General features: G+C 46.0%; 2 protein-coding genes across 7 annotated transcripts in view; both read right to left on the minus strand.

Moving 5' to 3' along the window:
* Positions 1-4405, minus strand: part of Zmynd8 (Zinc finger MYND-type containing 8) — a 58581-nt gene extending 54176 nt beyond the window's left edge. Inside the window, exons 1-3 of one of the 6 annotated variants that reach the window (XM_055066526.2) lie at positions 4190-4405; positions 3704-3743; positions 3319-3395 (exon numbers count right to left, since the gene is read on the minus strand). In XM_055066526.2, the coding sequence (XP_054922501.2) occupies positions 3319-3395; positions 3704-3734 (108 nt within the window). In that variant the 5' untranslated portion in view covers positions 3735-3743; positions 4190-4405. The other 5 variants (XM_055066528.2, XM_055066530.2, XM_055066531.2 and 2 more) reach the window with 5 other exon arrangements.
* A 13251-nt stretch (positions 4406-17656) lies between these two features.
* On the minus strand, positions 17657-19727 carry LOC126522674 (testicular acid phosphatase-like). Its single transcript, XM_050171448.3, has one exon. The coding sequence runs from the start codon at positions 18854-18856 to the stop codon at positions 17882-17884; it is 975 nt and encodes a 324-aa protein (XP_050027405.2). The 5' UTR covers positions 18857-19727; the 3' UTR covers positions 17657-17881.
* Between the last annotated feature and the right edge of the window lie 211 nt (positions 19728-19938).

Below are 19938 nucleotides of genomic sequence, written 5' to 3' on the forward strand. Positions count from 1 at the left end.
GAAAAAAGGGAAAGCAAATCAACTACGAAATGAGCCAGCTTGGTTAGTTTTGCCGACATTACAGTGTTAAATCGTGTTACAGTGTTAAATCTCGGCATATCTCAGTCCACCAGGTACCAAAAAATTTCAAGATTCGAGAATTGTTTATTTGTTACAAAAACAGAAGTACAGGTAGTATATTCTAGTTAAAGTACACAACAAAGAATTATTACATTAGAAGCAGCGTTAACAGGTATTATTGGATATAAATGAACAATAAAATCCATCTGGGCAGTAATAAGAATTCAAAAACACAGACAGTAATCTAGTAGGTAAAAACACAAGTAACAAAAGTTCACTTATAACAGTACAATTACTATACATAATAGATTATCCAACTGAAGGTAAATATGGCTGAATTTATCGCAGAATAAATGCTCCAAGTGATGATTTAAAAGATGCAGATGATGATGATTTTAAAGAGCAGTAATTTATTCCACTGTTTTATTGCTGCGTATGCGGAAGACATGCTGAAGACATTTTATTTATTCAGCAAATTCAAAATCCAGGCACCCGCACCATGGCTTGGTTTTGATGCATGCTGAAATCACTCTTAAATATTACTTTGAAGCAATTGTACTTCATTTATTATGCAGATCAGCAGTCAAGGCTAAGAGATGTTATGCTTGTTTGAACAAGAAATTATTAGTTATTGAAGAAAAAAAAAAAAAAAAAACAATATGAAGCTGCTATGAAAGTCGCAATGCGAGTGTTCTTTTGAGCCCAAAATTAACTGGGGGTGGGCAAATATTCAAATATGAATTGAATATTACACACTAACTATTCATATTCAAAATGGAACGATTTGGTATTTTTGAATATTCAAAACTAAACAAAATATTTTGCAACAGCTGAATGTTAAAGTATGGTTATTGTTCTAAATCTGCTAAACAAGGTATTGCAAATCATTAGAAGTGCAATGACGACAAAAGCTTTTGAAGCAATGCAGGAACGAAATAAGTCATGCAGGCTTTGGTTTTGTTTTTGTGGTGGAAGCTTACGTGGCAACTTGTGACTTGCTTGTAGCGAGTCAATTAGTGTTTTTGGCAGTCTAGTCACGAAGCAGTTTTATCTTTTACATTATAGCCTGTTATGTTCTTGCAACCAGCAATTTTACATGTGTCTACACAGGCAAGTCCTTCAGCACCCTTTCTTTTTTTTCCCCCACTTCTTACCTTTTTCAGGCAACCAATTCTGAAGTGTTTTTGAAACGCTATTCATACAGTAGCCATTCTTTACTGGAAAGCTTGTTTGCAAACAAAGTTGTCGAGAAGCTATTTGTTCAGTCTTGAGACAATTAGTGATCTTGCATTTAAAGCTAATAATTTGTCCCTAATAGTTCACTGTCGCTTTTGAATTAGTCAGTAGAGGTACCTAGACATAGCAAAATAAAATATTCCTGCTGTACATATATGAACCTGCATTTGACTTCAATATTCGTTTCAATGTTCTATACTTACTATGTGTATTAAAAAAAGTTTATATTCACCCACCTCTACTATTATCTTGCATACTGTAAACTGTGCACAGCATTCCAGTAAGAAGCGAAACTTATTCTTCACCCGCATTGTACATTTGCTCCTAAATGCACATAACAATGAGCAGCAATAACTGATTGATTTATACATACATTTATGGGTTTAATATTACAAAGGAATGCCAGGGCTATGAGGTGCCATAGTGGAGAGCTCTGGATAAATTTTGATCGCCTGGAGTTCTTTGATGTGCACCTAAATGGAAGGATGCAAGTGTTATTGTATTTCACCTCCACTGAAATGCGGCTGAAATCACATCCATGTCATTAACCAGGTTATCGAGAAATCCGCAGAGTACGATAAGCCTCTCTATATGGCTTTCATAGATAATAAAAAAGCATTTGTTTCAGTAGAGATACCAGCAGTCATAGAGGTATTGCGTAATCAAGGAGTACAGACCGCTTACGTAAATACCGTGGAAAATATCTACAGAGATTACACAGCCACCTTAATTCTACACAAGTAGGAAGATACCTATAAAGAAAGGGGTCAGACAAGGAGACACAATCTCTCCAATGCTGTTCACCGTGTGCTTAGAAGTATTCAAGCTATTAAACTGGGAAGGCTTAGGAGTAAGGATGGACGGCGAATACCTCAACAACCTTCGTTTTGCCGATAACATTGTTCTATTCAGCAACAATGCCGACAAGTTACAACAAATGATTGAGGACCTTAACAGGGAGAGTGTAAGAGTGGGGCTGAAGATTAACATGCAGAAGACAAAGATAATGATAAATAACCTGGCAAGGGAACAAGAGTTAAAGATTGCAAGTCAGCCTATCGAGTCTGTGGAGGAGTACGTTTATCTAGGTCAACTAATCACAGGGAACTCTGACTGTGAGAAGGAAATTCGCAGAAGAATAAAAATGGGTTGTATCGCATACGGCAGACATCAAGAGCTCCTGACTGGGAGCATACCGTTATCAGTGAAAAGGAAAGTATACAATCAGTGCATTTTACCAGTGCTGACACACGGCGCAGAGACTTGGAGGCTGACAAGGAAGCTTGAGAACAAGTTAAGGACTGTGCAAAGAGCGATGGGACAAAGAATGCTAGGCATAACTTTAAGAGACAGAAGGAGAGCGGTTTGGATCAGAGAGCAAATGGGTACAGACAATATTCTAATAGACATTAAGAGAAAAAAGGGTGCTGGGCAGGTCATGTAATGCGCAGACTAGATAACCGTTGGACCATTAGGGTGACAGAATAGGTACCTAGAGAAGGGAAGAGCAGCAGAGGATGGCAGAAGACTAGATGGTGCGTCGAAATTAGGAAATTTGCGGGTGCTAGTTGGAATCGGTTGGCGCAGGACAGGGGTAATTGGACGTCGCAGGGAGAGGCCTTTGTTCCTGCAGTGGACATGAATAGGCTGATGATGATGATGAAATGCGGCTGCCACAGTAGGGAGCAAAACCTGTGACCTCATGCTCGTGCAGCCTGTGGCGTGAAACCCTGCATGTACTTTCACGGCTATGAAGCTACAAGTCATCTTTGATGAGTTGTTTTATGTCGCAGGTACAACACCCATGAATGACAACTAAAGGCGCTTTGTTAGACAAGCTATCATCCGAGTGTAGTACAGTGGTTAACCGTGCAAACGACAAAATGTGAGCACGACGACTTCAAGAATAGTATTCTGAGCACAGATTTTCCTGAACTTTTGTGGTTCCAGGACAATGCTGGTTAAGAGTTTGCTGTGCGATATTCACATGTCTAAGAGACTCATGCAACCGACAGTTCATACCTTTGCAGGCTTTGGCTTCTTGACATCAGGACCACTCGCTGTCGGAGCTACTCTCTTTTTGCCTGGAATGACAAAACCTGTAGCAATTACTGTCACAGGAGTACTGCTGAACATTAAACTTGGGAAGCGTGACAAAATAAGAGAATGCACTTTTTCAAGATTACTGCTCTGTTTCACAGTGAAGTATACCGATTTGGCATTTTAATAGATAAACAATGTTCACACATGCGCTGGTATAAGGCAAGTCGTCTCTAAAACGCACAAATGATCAAACAACAGATTTATCGCTGTTTAAGCTCTCGAAAAGCGACACAAACATAAAGGCAGCTTGCGCTAGGCATAGTCAGAGAAGAAATAATTAAAAAGTTCTACCGAAGCAAAATACCTTTGAGGCGAGCCTGGTCTTCGGAACTCATCTTGCATTACTGAAAAAGCAGAGCATATGATGGAAATAATGAAGTTTGCGTAATGAAGGGGCATGAAAAGAAAAAAAAAGAAGCTGACTCAGAAAATGCACGATCGCTACGTTCGAACACACGTGCAACCTATAAGCGCGTGCTCCTCATCAGGAGCCGAGAACGTGCATTGTGTGGCTCTTCGTAAAGCGCCCTGAATGTAAACACGAACGTAATGGTTGCGCGAGCACAAAAAAATCAACGGAATGCGAGACACTTAGAGAGTCTCCTCAAATTGTGCCAACAAGAAACAAAGGTGTAACTTGCACAAGTGTTCGAGTTCACGCCGCGGTGGAGGGTCCCGGTAGTATTATCACACCGTGCAATTACATGAGAGCATGTTCACAGTATCCTAACCAGGCGACAGGACAGCGTCGGGCCAGCGAAAAGATGACCGCGCACACATGGACACTAACCAGTCTCGATCGGTGCACGCTCGGCGGATGTTGATCACTGGCACACCACATTATTTAGCTCCTTCGTTCACATGAGAGACGTTCACAGATTCGATTCCAGGTACACGCAATTGTGCATCGTTGATAATTACTCAATTACTCACAAAAACACTTGCATGCTGCTGAAAACAAAACTTCCCACAAAGCGAGCAAACAACGCACTAGGTGGCGCGAGCTGTGAAAAAGTTCTTGCACGCAAGTGTAAATAAAAATCGCACATGTGGTGCGTGCGAATAAGAAATAGCGGTTTATTTTAACAATAAAATGATGGCTTGACGTTTATGCTTACGCGCTGTAGACATCATCACCAAGCAATCATATTCACAGCAATGCTACACTATCTAACCTGTTTTAATGTACTTGAGAGTAAAATAAAGAAAATATTGATTCAGACTATCTTTATTTTTGTGTTTGTTAACAAGTAAAAAACCTTTTCTTCATTGCACAATTTTAAGTAGTTTCGGTTTCGTTATGGGCACAGTTTTGATATTTGGCAGGTTGCGTGCGTGGGTTCGCGTCAAGTTCAAGAACGTCGTTTAAAATTACGGACATTTTTTTTTTACCTTGACTTCGTGCAGGCTTGAGTGTAGTGTCGGACAGAGGCAATGACGTCGTGTGCTGCACTTGGCTCGCTGGGCTGTAGCCAATCAGGGCAGACAGCGCGTCGTCTTTTCCCAATTTCATTCTTCCATGTTTCCAAGCATGTTTCCAAGGGACATGAAGGAAGGAAAGCATAGGAGAGGCCACGGTGTAGGAGAGGCCCCGGCTACCATACACCGGCAGGTCGTGACCCCGGCCAGCTGGCACGGACCATTGCACGGACGTATTGGAGAAAGTGTGGCAAACGTCACGTGCTGTTTTTCGCAAAAGAACACTGGGACTGGTACCCCAAACGTCAACGTTGCCATAGTAACCACGCTCCTGAAGCTCTCGCTGCTGCTGCTCTAGGCCTCTGAAAAGTATGGTAGGTTTTTTTCGGCCCGTACATGTCTTTCTCGCAGCAGATTCTGGTCGCGAGACAATCTGACTTTGGAGCGTGGTGTGTAAGCTTGAAAGTTATTGTGCTTTGGGTCTGTGAGTATGAGTTGTCAGTCAGCAACAGACACAAATTATCATGGCGTGGGTCTTTGTAGTCGTCAGCGAGTCACGGAAAAGCACAGGAGCGCGTCTGATTCATTACTAAATTACAAATTACTAAAATGCTTAGTAATGACAAGTAATGACTATGCTATGACCAACATGTCTAACGACGTCTTGTAATCACCACAACTGATTACAAATGACTAAAGATGCTTAGTAGGGGGCAGTAATTACTAAAATAAAGAAGAGAAAGAGCAGAGGCAAGAAGAAAGAGGCCGATGATAAGAGGAGGAAGAGTAGGCTTCCGCCGTTCCCCTATTAAGAGAGATCTTAAGAGACCCCGTAATTTTTTGTTGTTCCGAGCATATCAATCTTTTTTCTTTCAGAGCACCTGTCTTCACTTGGTGGTCGCATTCGAAATTCTGTGCAAGCTATGACTGTTCATATGACATTCTTTCTCCCTGCAAGAGGAAAACCTTGGATGAAGGGACTCATAGCTGTCATGGAATGTGAGCTTAAAGTAATGTACGGTAAATTTGGCTGCAAAAAGAAAGCAATGACAATCAATTTGAGACAAGAAACAAGGCTAAAACAAGGTTCATTTTGTTTGTTGAATAGTGAGCTATCACATTTAAACTGTTTTCTTTACATAAGCCAGTGCAGCTTAAGAGTGTTGATAGACAATGTGCTATATTTTGCTATTCTAGCTTTAAGTAGTCGTTTGTGTTACCTGCATCAGCTGATCAATGTTTTCTGAATTTCAGAGGAGGCTAAGAACGACCCAGCATGAGCTAATTAATATGCTGTCACACTCTATCAAAACATTGGCAGACTGACTGACAACACTGCTGCTTGAGCATCATCTGTGCCTTAAAGATAAATGTGATATATTTTGTAACTTTGATTACGTAGAATTCTTACTGTTTTCTGGCATATATGAAAGTGACCTATGCTCGCATTTATTGGCGGGCGACCTCTACCTTATTAATTTATTTATAAATATAAGTCTGAACTCTAGCTTGCCAAACTGTAATGTTTAAATGCTGTCAGCATCAGGACAGGGAGTTTTATATCGTGTTGTTTGTCAGTAAGGAAAATGGCCTCTCCCTTTTAAAATTTACAATATCCAATGTGAATTTGACATCAAATTAAACAATGGTGGTAACATTGTGTGTCATTGTTTGTGCTGACGAGAAAGGACTTAGTTTTTTTACGAGTACACCACAAAAGTTTTGTCTCGTTCTTATACCAAGAATGGACAGCTGTCAATTCAGTAACTATACTATATAGCCTCAAGTACTTGCTTAATGATACAGACATATGAATATATTACCTTTTAGTGTTACAGCTAAAACACGCGCGAAGTATAGTATGGCTTTGGACGTGAAACAAGTCTATTCATGTCACCAATATACTCGATGTGGCGGTCTCATGGTACCCGACACAACTGACGCATGCACATATACTGTGACCATACTGCCAAAACATAGATCATTCAATACTCGACAGGATAACAGGAAAGAGAGCCCTCCTGCATTTAAAAAAGCGCGCAACTGGAAGGGTCAATTTGACGGCTTTTAGTAAAAGCGTCATATCACTGTCAACTACTACACTGAGCGAACTATTTTGTGCTTGCATGAATTCCAAGTATGGTTTCAGTGATGTGAACAGACTGCTGCTTCACGTGCAAAATAGTGCTGCAATTGGAGTACATTTTAGACTAGCTACATAAAAAGCGATGTAACAATTATTTGTGCTCCTCAAGAAATTGAGGCTCCATGTCATAATTGTGGGGTTGGCAACTGCCTAAAAAAGCACAAAAGTGGGGCACAAACTTTTTGTGTCAGTACTCCAATGTGTAAATTTCTCCCAGGTGCATTTATTGATTTTAAAAGAGAGTAAAAATTTTGATGCGCAATTTGTTTTACACTGTGAAAATCTTGGCCATTTGAGAGCCAAGTTTTCTGCAAAAGAATAATGTCTGAAGAAAATTGTGAGCAAAGATACATTAAATCTGTAGCTGCAGAAATAATGGAATGGTAGTTCCACTGTAATACCCTTAAATAACCCATGATGAATTAATGCCTACTTTAGAAACTACTTGCTCGAAAATACTCTCTTCTTAAAAATCTGTCTGGGAAAGACTGCCTTTACCGTACTTTGTGGGTTTTGATTGAGGCATAGCTGAAGAATTAGGATTAGCATCTGTCTCGGAAAGACTATCTTTACCAAACCATTGGTTTTTGAGTGTGGGACAGAGATCAATGAATTATTATTAGGTGATATTGTGCCTTTCAGCTTCGGAAGATCCATTTCTACATCCTGGTTGTTTTCCGACACTGATCCGGAGAAGCATCCGTTGTCGGTCTGCCGAGTTGAAGTCGATGGCCTTTTATATTTAGCGTTTTCTACAATAACTGGCAAAGGATCGATCAGCTGGTCAGCGTTCGTTATAAGGGGATGAGTTGGAATCTGCCAGCTAGCAATAGAACTCAGGGATACAACAAATAAAGGGCTCCTTAATAACGTCGAGGTCGAAAATTTCTTATCAGTGGCAGTTGTGTAATAGTCTTGAACGAGAGCTACCGTCTTTGCTTTCATTGTGATCAGGGGACCCGTATAAGCCCCAAAACATGGGGTTTTCATTTAGTACACTTAACATCTTGGCTAGTTTTCGAATTATTTCACTAAGTCTACAACGAACATGCAGCCGCAAGAACTTTTGAGAATGACGCCGTGAAATCTGAGTTACAGGCGTTTGGTGATCTAGAAAGCGGCCTCGGCTTGTTTCTTCCTCTCCTTATCTCTCCCCTCGAGCAGTCTCTTGTCGCTGTCGTGCGTGGACACTACGTCACTACCGATGCCATGTTCACGCTTTCTTTGAAGGCGTTAGCATACTTAGGGTGCTATGTATGTATGTATGTATGTATGTATGTATGTATGTATGTATGTATGTATGTATGTATGTAACTGTTCTCCCGTCTACCTGAGTCACTGCATGGGTAGTCTGTGGTCGAATTGGTACCGCATCGGGCTGCTCTGCTGAGGTAAAGTGGTTCGAAACCAACCATTGGGCCAACTTGTGTCACATACCCGGTGTGTGCCGTTCTTGAATGAACACCTTTGACGCCAACTTGGGTAACTATAGATACGTGCCGCTCTACAATGACGGAAAAGATCCGTTAAATTTCTCCGATGCTGAGCGGAATCAAGACCACGTTGAAACGGTACCTTGTGGACAGCAACCCGACGCATTAGTAGGCTGCGCCACAAATTCACTGGGCTTGTGCCGCATTTCGATGAACGCCTTCACGCCAACTCTTTAGCGAGCTGAGCCATGAATACACTGGCTATTCGCCACTCTTGAATGAACCTCGCCAACTTGTGTCACTGAGTATGCCACACGCGAGGGAACATTTCCTAGCGTCTGCAGGCACCGGTGGGCCAAGCTTCCGATCTCGGAGGACACGCGCGGACTTCTCAGCAGCGCTACTAGATGGCTCATATCATAAGAAGCCAACAAACACTGACACCAAGGAGAACACAGGGGAATTTACTTGTGCTTAATAAATGAAATAAAGAAACGATAAATTAATGGAAATGATAGAGGATAAAAAAACAACTTGCCGCAGGTGGGGAACGATCCGACAACCTTCGCATTTCGCGTGCGATGCTCTACCAATTGAGCTACCGCGGCGCTGTTTCCCCATTCACTTTCTTGGGTATTTATGTTTCCTAGTGGAATTCTGGGAGTGTTAGCCAGCGCCAGCACTCACACACCTTGGCGGCGGATGTGGAACATCCTTTCTGCCGCGGGCGTCACGAGAACGTGATTTTTTAGGTTGAAGGCAACCGGTCAATAAACCTACATATGCTGCCTGAAAGCATCAAGATAATGCGTCCAAAAGGAACCGCAAGAGGGAGTCCGGTGCTGCCTCCCCTGCTTATATTACTTGATTAGTTCTGACCGAAACATGTCTTGATATAGTGTAGTTGCGAAGTGTATCTCTTTTTTGTCACGTGCGATCTGGCGATAACGTACTTAATGTATGTCAACGGTCTGTAATGTTCAATTTCCTATCACTTAACGTATGATCAACTTCTCCGGTGTTATCGCTATTTTTACGTTGTCTTTCTCGTCGTCATTATCGTGCGCAACGCTATCTCATGTATAGCGTGTTTATAAGGAAACCAAAAGGCACGTACTTGTTACCTTGGGAAAGGCTGGTCCACCAGCCGAAACGTTGTAAAATACACTTTGGAAATCCAACGGACGTCGTACTACTCTCTTCTTCGTTATACTACCGGGGCCAGCGTGATCTTCTTTGCCACGACTGTGTGTGTGTGCGCGCGCGCGCGTTTGTGTGTGTGTGTGTGTGTGTACAGTAAAAACGAACGAAAACCCAATAAAAATTTGGAGGACGCCTAACCTTCGCCTTTAAGAGCGGAACGCGTTAGCCTTCAAAGCTCCCTGACTGCTTCTCACGCTTCCTGGCAACTGCAGCTTATGTAGCGAATGTTTACCGGGAAACGCTGGCGGCGAACGCTACGCGCGAGGGCGAGCTTTCTGGTAGAAACGCTGCCTCTCGCGTGGGCCGATCCCGGAGACAGTGCACAGCTGCGCAAAAAAATTTACATGGGCTGTCTTTCTCAAAATTCCGAGGAATAACTTTGTCAAGAATGTTAAACAAGGTAGAGGCAACTTTAGTGATAGAATGGTGTGGTAATATAACTCGCATACACTGCATGTCATGTGGAAGGGCGTGGTATATGTACATATACCTAAATATACACGGCAATTTTCGCTCACGGGACGCTGTTGTAAAGTCGGTGGTCCCTGCAGCCACGAAGGTTCCATGGATGGAGCCGTGCCAGGTGCCGGGAGGAAGAGATGTTCCGAGCGACGTTTAAGAGATGAGAAAAAGGGTTATAAACAAAAGTACATGATCAAGTATTACAAACACGGCTACAACGATCGGAGCACACTACATGCTCCGATGTCTTTGCATGTCCGAGCCTCCTCTTCATAGCAGTCGAGATCAGCTCTTTATGCTGTTTATTTCCCTCTTTCACTTGTCGAGGGAATTCACTGGCCAATCACAAACGCCTAACCGTTCACATTCTACACCGGCCCCAACGTCCCACCTTTTTGCAGTGCTCCCACCTTTTTTCCGAACCCCCACTTGTCTCCAACGTCCCACCGTATTGCCGGCTCTCTTCTCTCCAACGTTGCACAATAACAGATAACCACGTGAAAAACGGTGAAAGCGCCGTTTTCGTCCTTTCCACGGGAGTCCTTGACAATGACGCTGTCATCGATTAGAGGCCTCTTCGTGACGGTCAATCTGTCAGGATCGGGAGAGTGGCCTTCGCGGTAGCCGGAGGGTGACGTTGCTGTCTTGAAGTTAGCTGTCATCTGGGAGTTGGAAAAGCCGACGATCTGGAACATGACTGCTTGTCCGTAAGACTCAGGTGACCCTGTTTGAGTCGCCTTGAGTGAATGGTGAGGCGTGATCAGCAATCGTTACAGCTGCGTTACACCGGTGAAGCATCCTTTATTCCGAGGGATCGCCAGGCACAAGAACGCCGGCGCCGGCGCCGGACGCCGACACCGGATTTTACGCGACACTGAGCTCGCGTTAAAACGTACCCGAGATACTGCGTAACCGTCTACAGAACAACCACTGCTATACATTACTGCCAACTCAAATGAAAAACGGTCGTTGTGGGGAAACCGCTCACTGGCAAGCACTAAGAAGCTTTTTACTGGCAAGCATTGTGGTCTATGTACGAGTCCGCTCGTGCTGAAGTGTTATGGAACTTTCACAAGCACCAGTAATTATAAAGAAGTACTGATTGACGGGACATTTATGACTACCCCCCCCCCTTTTCTTTGTTAAATGGAGGTCCTGACTTCGAAGCCCTAGAAAAATGGTGATAAAGGCTCAGAGCGCCCTAACTAATTCACTATAATTACTAAAGTCGACCCCATGAAAATTCTCGGTCTACAACTAGATAAGATGGGCAGCTGCGAACAATGCGCAACGTATATGAAGGTATCTACCTACTCGATGATTGACCTGTTAAGGCTCATCTCACAAAGACGTGGAGGCGCTTGTTCGGAGATTACAAAATGTCTTGGGATCAGGCCGAAAGAGGACACATTTCTGTTTTCTCTTAGGCTGTTTTCCTACCTCACTACTATTAAAACCTCGTAGGAACACGCGTCAAGCTCGCAAGGTTGATAGCCCAAAACTGTACCGTGAACGCACGAGATTCAAAAGTAGTCTGTACAGCCCGTCCTCCCCTTGAACCCGCCACCTCTGCTGTCAGAGCTGCAAGCCATTTATGACGCCTTCCAAGCAGCGTTCATAAAATGAAACCGTATCTCAAGTCACCATCTACAGAAATTCGACCCTGGCTATACTGAAGCTCACACAGACAAAACTCGTCATCAAAAACGTTCATCAGAGTCACGCGCTGCGAAGCGACTTTATGAGCACAATGTTGATCGACTAGGTTCAGGATCGCGGCTCTGCACAAGGCAACATTGCTGGCCATGAGGCGACTAAGCAGGCAGCTAAGTCTGAGAAGTTACATAATCACGTCCTCCCCATGAACTCCCTAGCGACATTTCTGGCCGTGAAGAACAGAATTCTGGTTGCACGGCGCGTTGCTCGGTTCCCCCTGGCTTGCTCCGGCTTCAGGAACTGCTGCTGCACGGCACATTCGGACTGAGAGCGCTGTCACTTCGGCAGTCTTCGCATCCTGGAGAAGGAGACCGCTGCTGAGTCGCTCAAACCTCTTTGAGGGGCTTTACTCCTGCTCATTATTCCCTGCTTTTGTATGTTATTCGTATCGTATTGCTCGTGAAATTACGTCAGCCTTGTTTTCTTTAGCGTCAGTACTTGGTTTACCGTTGGTTGCTTTGACCAAGACGCTAGGAGGGCAGATTCCGGATATAGTGCAGTATGTGGTGCATTGCAATTTTTGTCTATGTTGGCGATAATTACACCCGTGCCGTCAACTTCATCTACTCTACGACATCTTCTCGCTTCTTGGGCGCACCGCCGAAACCGCCTTCCAGACACCATTGCCTCGTGCCAGCCCTGTTTAGTCCAAGCGAACTAGCTCACTTTATCAAAACTGCGCCGGCCTGGCGGCTTTGCCACAGCATACTTATATCTACGGCGGTGCACCCTTTACAGAGCTATAGTACACTGTGGTTAATTTGCGACTATGTTGGAGCTATTTACGCCTCTGCTGTTAATTTTAACCTACTCTATGACTATTCTAGCTTGTCTCATTTAGGCCTACATTTTGATACCCAATGCGACTCGCTATGACGCTCTGGAGGCGTGCAAGATCCATTTACTTTCTAGAAGTGGTTACAAAATACCTAGATATACCAAAACCATGTGAAGTCAGCTAAGACATTGTCTTCAAATATTTCAGATGAAAGCCCCCGCTTGCTGCTCGAGAATATAAATCAGGCGCATATATGTCTCTGCGTCAGGCGCACTGCGTGCAACATATGCGACTTTCGTAAGCCTACCCATGTAGAACGCACTAAACTGCATTGGAAGTGCACTGTGCAACAAAAGAGAAATAAGGAGAGAAAAAATAGAGCAGGGCTCGTGACGCATACGTCACGTGGGCTCCGGTATGAGAGAAGGCAGGGAAGGAGTGTCGCTTGCGGGTGCTAGTCGAGGCGAAGGAAGAGAGCGCCTATGCTGGCGGTGAAGCTTTCTGCTGGCAGCTGCATAGCGACATGACATTTCAATTTCTCCTGTCTCCTCTAATTGCGAAGAAACCCGAAAAAAAATTTATGCCGTAAAACGCGCCCCAGACGGCGCTTTACAGCATCCAGTGTATAACCAAAATTTCCGATGGGACCTGATGAGGAGTCCTTTTCGCCAGCCGTCCGGCTTGGAGCACAGTCGCCGCGAGAGAAAGGGAAAACAGCGTTCGGATTTAAATTTCAGACCTTTCCGCGGTGCGTTGCGATGTAAGACTTTGCAAACACGATCGTTAGCGCGCATTGTATGCTCTGCGTTTGTCAGCTCAAAATGGCCTGACCTTGTGAGAGGCCCTTTAAGAATCACAGAAATTTTTTAATGGGCTGTGGCAGATAAAGCAATTCCGGTCATTGAGCTGGATTACTCGAAGGGGCAGACATACTTGCAAGACAAATCAATATGCATAATGGACTAATCCCCAATAAAATTTAATGTAGTTACTTTAGGCACACTGCAATTTACGAATTGTATAGCTGGTGAGTTTGTAAGGCATATCCACTTGGCTACACTGGAAGCATAGCGCGCAGAAAAACGAACCACAAAGACCAGACAGGTTCGTTTTTCTGCTCGCTATGCTTCCAGTGTAGCCATGTTTTACCAACCAGCCCAAGCCTATACTCTTCTGAATATCCACGTGGACCTATTCTGAAGGTGCCACAGGTTTCAACATATGCACCAGGAAACTTGCGGTAAATATGCAGTAGTTCCACCTACACTTTCTTTTTTATACCAAAACGGCGTCTTATACACTGAGGCACAAAAATTAATGGGACGTCCACGTACTTTCGCTGCAGAGGTTAACACACGTACCTGTGCCGAAGAAAAACAACAACAAGGAGCTCGGACCTTGCGGACGTCTTTTCTTTATACTTCAGTATCCCTGTGTGTTACCCCTGCAGCGCATCAATTAACTTACTGTCATGCCATGCGAATTAGCCCCTGTCGAAACACCATGTGTATACTTCGTATCCCACTTTGGGAATCGTAAGTATCGTTATAGACAGCTTCGCGAAGACTGCATCGAAGTCAAAAACGATGCAGGCTACTTTCCTGTCCAAACAAGATGGCGGCTGAGCAGGACGCCTGAAAAGCCGACAGGAAGGTTGTCTGCGCTCAAGAAAACGTAGACACGATGTCCTACCCCCTTAATGTAAGCTGCATCGCGTTTCTCATTGGTTTGCAGGCGCAAGTACTTAAAATACAGAAATAATGTGTGCTCTTATGAACTTTTTCTTGTCGCCGCGAGGCGGCGTCACGGCGCAGAAGCGTCTGAGAGCAGAGACCCAGCAACAGTTGGAAACTAGGCAACGTGGTGTGGGTAGGCTCGCTCTGGGGGCACATGGCAAGACACCAAATCTTGGGGTGAGGGCAGAGAGGCTAGTAGCAAGGTTGCATTTGAGGAGCGATTGAGAAAAATGGGGGAACGCGGTGGGCTAGGAAGGTTTTCAGTTACTTATACACGAGGAATGTTGACACAAGGTGGAGGAAGTGAACTAGAAAATTGACAAGCAAATACTTGGGCAGCAGTGGGGGGACAGGTAAGGAATCATCCGTCAAGAAAAAGGTTAAGGAGACAGAGAGGGGTATGTGGAAAACAGAGATGCAAACCAAATCAGCATTAGAGACATACAGGACGTTTAAGCAAGAAATAGCCAAAGAAAATATTTACGATAACTCTAAGGGAAGCTCATTGTTGTTTGAGGCCAGGACAGGTGTACTGCGGACTAAAACGTACCGAGCCAGATACCAGGAGATAGATTTGTTGTGCGGGGCGTGTGGAGAGGAGGAGGAAACGGCTGAACACCTGATACTTGCTTGTAAACAACTTCACCCTGCAGTTGAATGTAACGGGGAACTAGTCAAAGCTTTGGGTTTTAAAGACAGTGAAAGTAAAACAGACTTTGAACAGGTAGAAATAACTAAACGGAGGCTATCAGATTGGTGGATAATATCAACGCAAATGTAAAGGAGTAAATACATAGGTATGCGTGCATATGGTACCATTCAAAACTAGGTGGCGCGCGCCGCCGCCGCCCGATTCGAAGGTTTGAGCCTCATCCATCCATCCATCCATCCATCCATCCATCCATCCGTCCATCCGTCCATCCATCCATCCATCCATCCATCCGTCCGTCCGTCCGTCCGTCCGTCCGTCCGTCCGTCTTCCAGACGGCTAGAAACGCGTTCGATCACATGGCCTCGAAGATGTCTGCTTAGCTGTCTACGCAGGCTGTGTCCGATGTCGCAAAGAGCAAACAACAGTACAACTGAAGCGTAAGGGAGAACATTCGCCAGAACATCGCGTCACAATCTGTATTATGGCACTATAGTATTATATTAGTAGTATATTATATTATGTATAATTATGATATTATATATTATTACGTTAGTAGTATTACAGTAATACCTGTATTATAGTACACCGATTTGTATTTATAGACATTCTATAACGGCAGGCATTACACCGGTTGAGAGTGTTGAAAGTCGCAAACGACGGTTATACATTGTTGCACCCGTGGTTGGGGGCCCGACGACGCAAGAGAGGGGGAGCCGGCGAACGGACGAGGGGCGCCCCACTGCACCACGTCCCGGCCGGCGCCTCTACCCGCAAGCTGATCCGTTCCACCGGCTTTTCGGCGAACCACCTACTGTGTGCGAGGCATCGGCACCCCAGACAGGGACGAAGGCATCGCTGCAGCCAACAGAGAAGGTGGACTGTGTTTCTTCTCTTTCTTTTCTCCTTTCTTCAATCTATCTTTTGTAAATAAACCAGTCTCGAAAGGGATCCCAACGAGTGAAGTTTTCCTTCGAGGCTCCTGCGTTCACGGCCGACGCCATCCTGCTTAGCAGCAAAAGTTAGCGCAGTCGTTCAAGTGCTACAGCAATTAGAGTCAGTCCAACGGCGCGAGCATTCATTGACAGAGAGTTTTGCATGAATTCATGGCAATGGGTTATACAGATATTAGAGAGTTTTAGAATAGGGGCCCCAAACGTTTTGGGGCCCCAAAGAAATAGCGTCGAAGCCACTGCGCATGCGCGAGACGCAAACTGCGTTTGGGTTTTGCGTTGGGAACGCTATTTCACCGATTTAGCGGGAGCTCAAATAGCGTTCCCAAAAGCTTTGCGTCAACAAACATGGCGGCACCCATCGAAGCGACGGCTCTAACCTAGCACCAAACTGGGTTCGATTCGCGGTAATGCGTGAAGTTCGCAAGCTAGGAGAAGTGACTGCAGTTATCGCTTTCTCTCAACTAGCGTGTGTTATGAAGATTGATTCATTAGACGCCGCTGATTCCGAATTCGAGTGTGGATTTTATGGCTCGTAGGCCTAACACGGCTAAGCTTGGCTGGTGAAGGCACGTAAAGTTGGTTTTGTTGCTCCAAACTAAGCGCAACTAATTGTTTGCTGCTTGGAGAATAACCTCTAAATTGTAATTAAACGCAAATACACGCAAGTCAAAATTACTATTCATATCATAAGATGGTATATTTTATTTAATTATTTTTAATCGTTTTTCTTAGACGCCGTAGTGGCGCTGTCAGCGCAAGACGCTATCTGAAAACGCAAAGCCCTATTCTAAAACTCTTCACTCCTGCGTGCCCCAACGCTAACACCCGCAAAGCTCTTTGGGGCCCCAAAATATTGGGGCCCCTATTCTAAAACTCTCTATTGAGCTGAGTAGCACATGCATGTATTAGTACCAACGCTCATCAGTTATTTTGTTGTTAAGATATCAACAGTAGATTGAAATAATTCACAAAAACCTCACTTTAACCTTCACTAACATAAGACAGCATGCGTGCCACTTGTAGTTTTTCTCTGGCGCTGAAAACATAGCTAAAACGTATTCTTTAGGGGAAAGACACTTGAAAAATATACTGGTGTAATATTGTATGGTTAGTACTACATATATTGCCACTTTTTATGGCTACGCATAAGCGAGTTTTGCCGACATTACAGTGTTAAATCTCGGCATATCTCAGTATGCATCGCCACGAGCTATAGTTCATTATACCACGAGCAAAAAGACCTCAGGATGCAGTTTCATACTCATAATCATTCGTGGACGAAGTCAAACAGCGTGCGACTTCACATTCTCCTATTGTAATGGCATTGTCTGTACTTTTTCAAATGTTTCCGTTGGTGGCGTGTTTGATACACAATATTCATCAGCTAGTGTTTTGCCCCGCGAGGTGTAGTCGCGCTTCGATCGCACGGAACCGCATTTCAGCCTCGACTTCGCAACCATTTGAATTGACGTTGATAGTGACAGCGCGACATCCTCTTCGCTCTCCAAGTTGAGGCTGTCGGGTCTCCTAAAGTGAAAAGAAAAGAACGAGAAATATCTCGGGACTTTAGCGTCACCGAATGCATCGTGCCCGCAAGAAGGCGGCGAGGCGCCCGAGCACAGCGCCACTTGCCTGCAAGCCGCCCGGGTATCGAAAAGCACGTCGTTTGGTAAAGGCGGCGGCAGAAGAACGAGAAGCTGTCGTGCTATGACACATGCTGAGAGGAGACTTCGTAGCATAGCTTCATGGGTCGGCAGAATATTTACATTTAATGTTTATTGTCCCCATGACTAATAGTTCATCTACGCCGCGCACGCACGCAGCAACTTCGCATGTTTTACAGGCACTTGAGTTTCAACATGACAACGCGCAACGAGTTCAACAAAACATACAGCAGGCGCAGCTAAGAACATTAGAAATGGCACAGTGATTCTTTTTCTTCGGCCACAAACAGACTAAAAGGCTTTCTCAACACAATTTGCTTCTAAGGCGTTTTTAGAACGTCACGTAGAAATTCCATAAACTTGCTCAGCTCACACGGGTTCTCTATCTTGTCCATAGAGACCAGATAAGGCTCTTCTTGGGCGCGGTACAACACTCGCACGCGTTCCGTGGGGCCATCCCCGTACACCTCGATCAAGATGCTGGCGCAGAAGCACGGCCGGACGTCGTGCGATCCATCCAGAAGCTTGAGAGCCGAAAACACGCTCGTGTCGGACATGGAGAACACGTGCATCCTGTCGGGACGCTCGACGCGCTTCTCGAATTTGTCCGAGAGGGTGTCCAGCACCCGCCCCAGCACGTAGGACGCGAACGGCCGCTCGTAACCCACGAGCAACTGCGTGAACACCGTCCGGTCCGCCCACATCAAGTCCTCCCACATAGGCTCGGCCCAGTCCGGCACAGGGTTGCCGTTGAGCACGTGAGTGACTAGGCTGTCCAGGACGAGGAACTTGTCCCTGTCGTTCCGCCACGGCGCCCCGGTCTTCTTGGCGACGAAGGCGACCAGGTCTCCCAGCGTCTTGAAGTCGCCTCGACCGGGCCCCTTGAGCGCCTTGTCGATGTTGTCGTTCACGCTGCCTAAAAAGGGGACGTCGTACCGTGTTGGGTCGGCGCTGGTCGCAGCCGTGGGCACACCCAGGCCACGCAAGGTCTCCTTCAGGCTGTCCCGGCACCGATCCAAGGCGACGTGCGTGGCCACTACCTGACCGTCCGAGGCCCGAGTGTCCGAGGCCTCCAGAAATGCCTTGTAGCGGTCCCGCAGCAGCTCGCCCAGAATGAAGGTCTGCTCCCGACCTTTCGCGGTGAGTTGGCCGTAGTCGACGGGTTCGCTGTTCGGCAGGTTCTGGCAGCGCATGATGGGAGTCCGCTGGCCGTGTCGGCTGATAACGAACACGTAGAGCAGGTTGTCGGGCGGCCCCTGAGGCTGTTTTGCAGCGGCGGAACCGGAAGCCGACATTGCCGCTGTCCTTCCTCAACGTCTTCCTCTACTTAGACCACCTCCCGCGTTATCTTTCGGAAATAAAAGCTGGGACGCGTGTCGTACACGCGCTGTAACTGCCGTCGTGCGTCTCTCTGCTTGCCTGTCCTGCCCTCGCTCCCAGTAGTCCACCGCTCTCTCACCTTGGGAAGAGTGCCAGCGGCGAGTCGATTATTGCAGTCGTGCAAGTTTCTCGCGGGGGTGTTGCGCCGTTGCGGTCGCGTGTCAAATTCACGGCACCTTCCGTCGATCGCACGCAGCCGTCACGTTGCGCGCGCACCTGTGCCTTATGCAAGCCGCGCAGGCCGCAGCGCCGGCGCATATATAGATGAATCAACGAACTGATAAAAAAAAAAGCAACGTATAGGAGCGGGAACACGTACGATTAGAAACACTTGCGCTGCTCGCGCAGCAATGCCTCGTAGACCAGCGGAGCGAAGCGACGGGAAGGCATAGCACACGTCTGCTGCAGGTCCTCTTCGGGTGCTGGGGAAGCACTGCGGGGACTGCGACTGCTGCCGTAACGAGGCCTCGCGCTCGAGAGAAAGAGCACCCGCACCACTTGCAAGCGATGACACAGACACACGACTGAACGGAGAGCGCGTGCGTCGGCGTGCCCTCACTTGGGCGGCAATAAAAAGCTGATCCGTCGTTATCACGTGAACACGCCGATTTGCACGCAGGAGACTCGATGACGAGGCATCCGGCGCCCGCCGCCGCCGCCCAAACGTGCCGGCATTCACGACCTCCTATAACTCTCGCCACAGGCTGTCTCGCCGTGTGAGCTGGAACCTGCCTTCGGTGACACGAAGGGCGGCTTTCTACGAAAGCTATTTTTGTCCCTCTGCCCCGCCGTGCAGCCCGAAGGTGCAGAGAGGTTTACCCGCGACAGAGCCTTCTAAACCCTGCGACAGATGACGCCACGGAAGCGCTGTTTCTTGCTCCAACGTTCGATTTCGACCTTGTCTCGTTGTTCCGTTTATTATTCGGTTGGCTCGCGCATTGGACACTGAACGCGACAACAAACTTTTGTTTCACGCACACTGCACTAGCATTATAAC

Source organism: Dermacentor andersoni, chromosome 6, assembly GCF_023375885.2.
Source record: "Dermacentor andersoni chromosome 6, qqDerAnde1_hic_scaffold, whole genome shotgun sequence".
Taxonomy (NCBI): domain Eukaryota; kingdom Metazoa; phylum Arthropoda; class Arachnida; order Ixodida; family Ixodidae; genus Dermacentor; species Dermacentor andersoni.

Excerpts from the sequence above, each read along its gene's own strand:
- LOC126522674 (XM_050171448.3), bottom strand. The coding sequence starts at position 18,856 with ATGTCGGCTTCCGGTTCCGCCGCTGCAAAACAGCCTCAGGGGCCGCCC.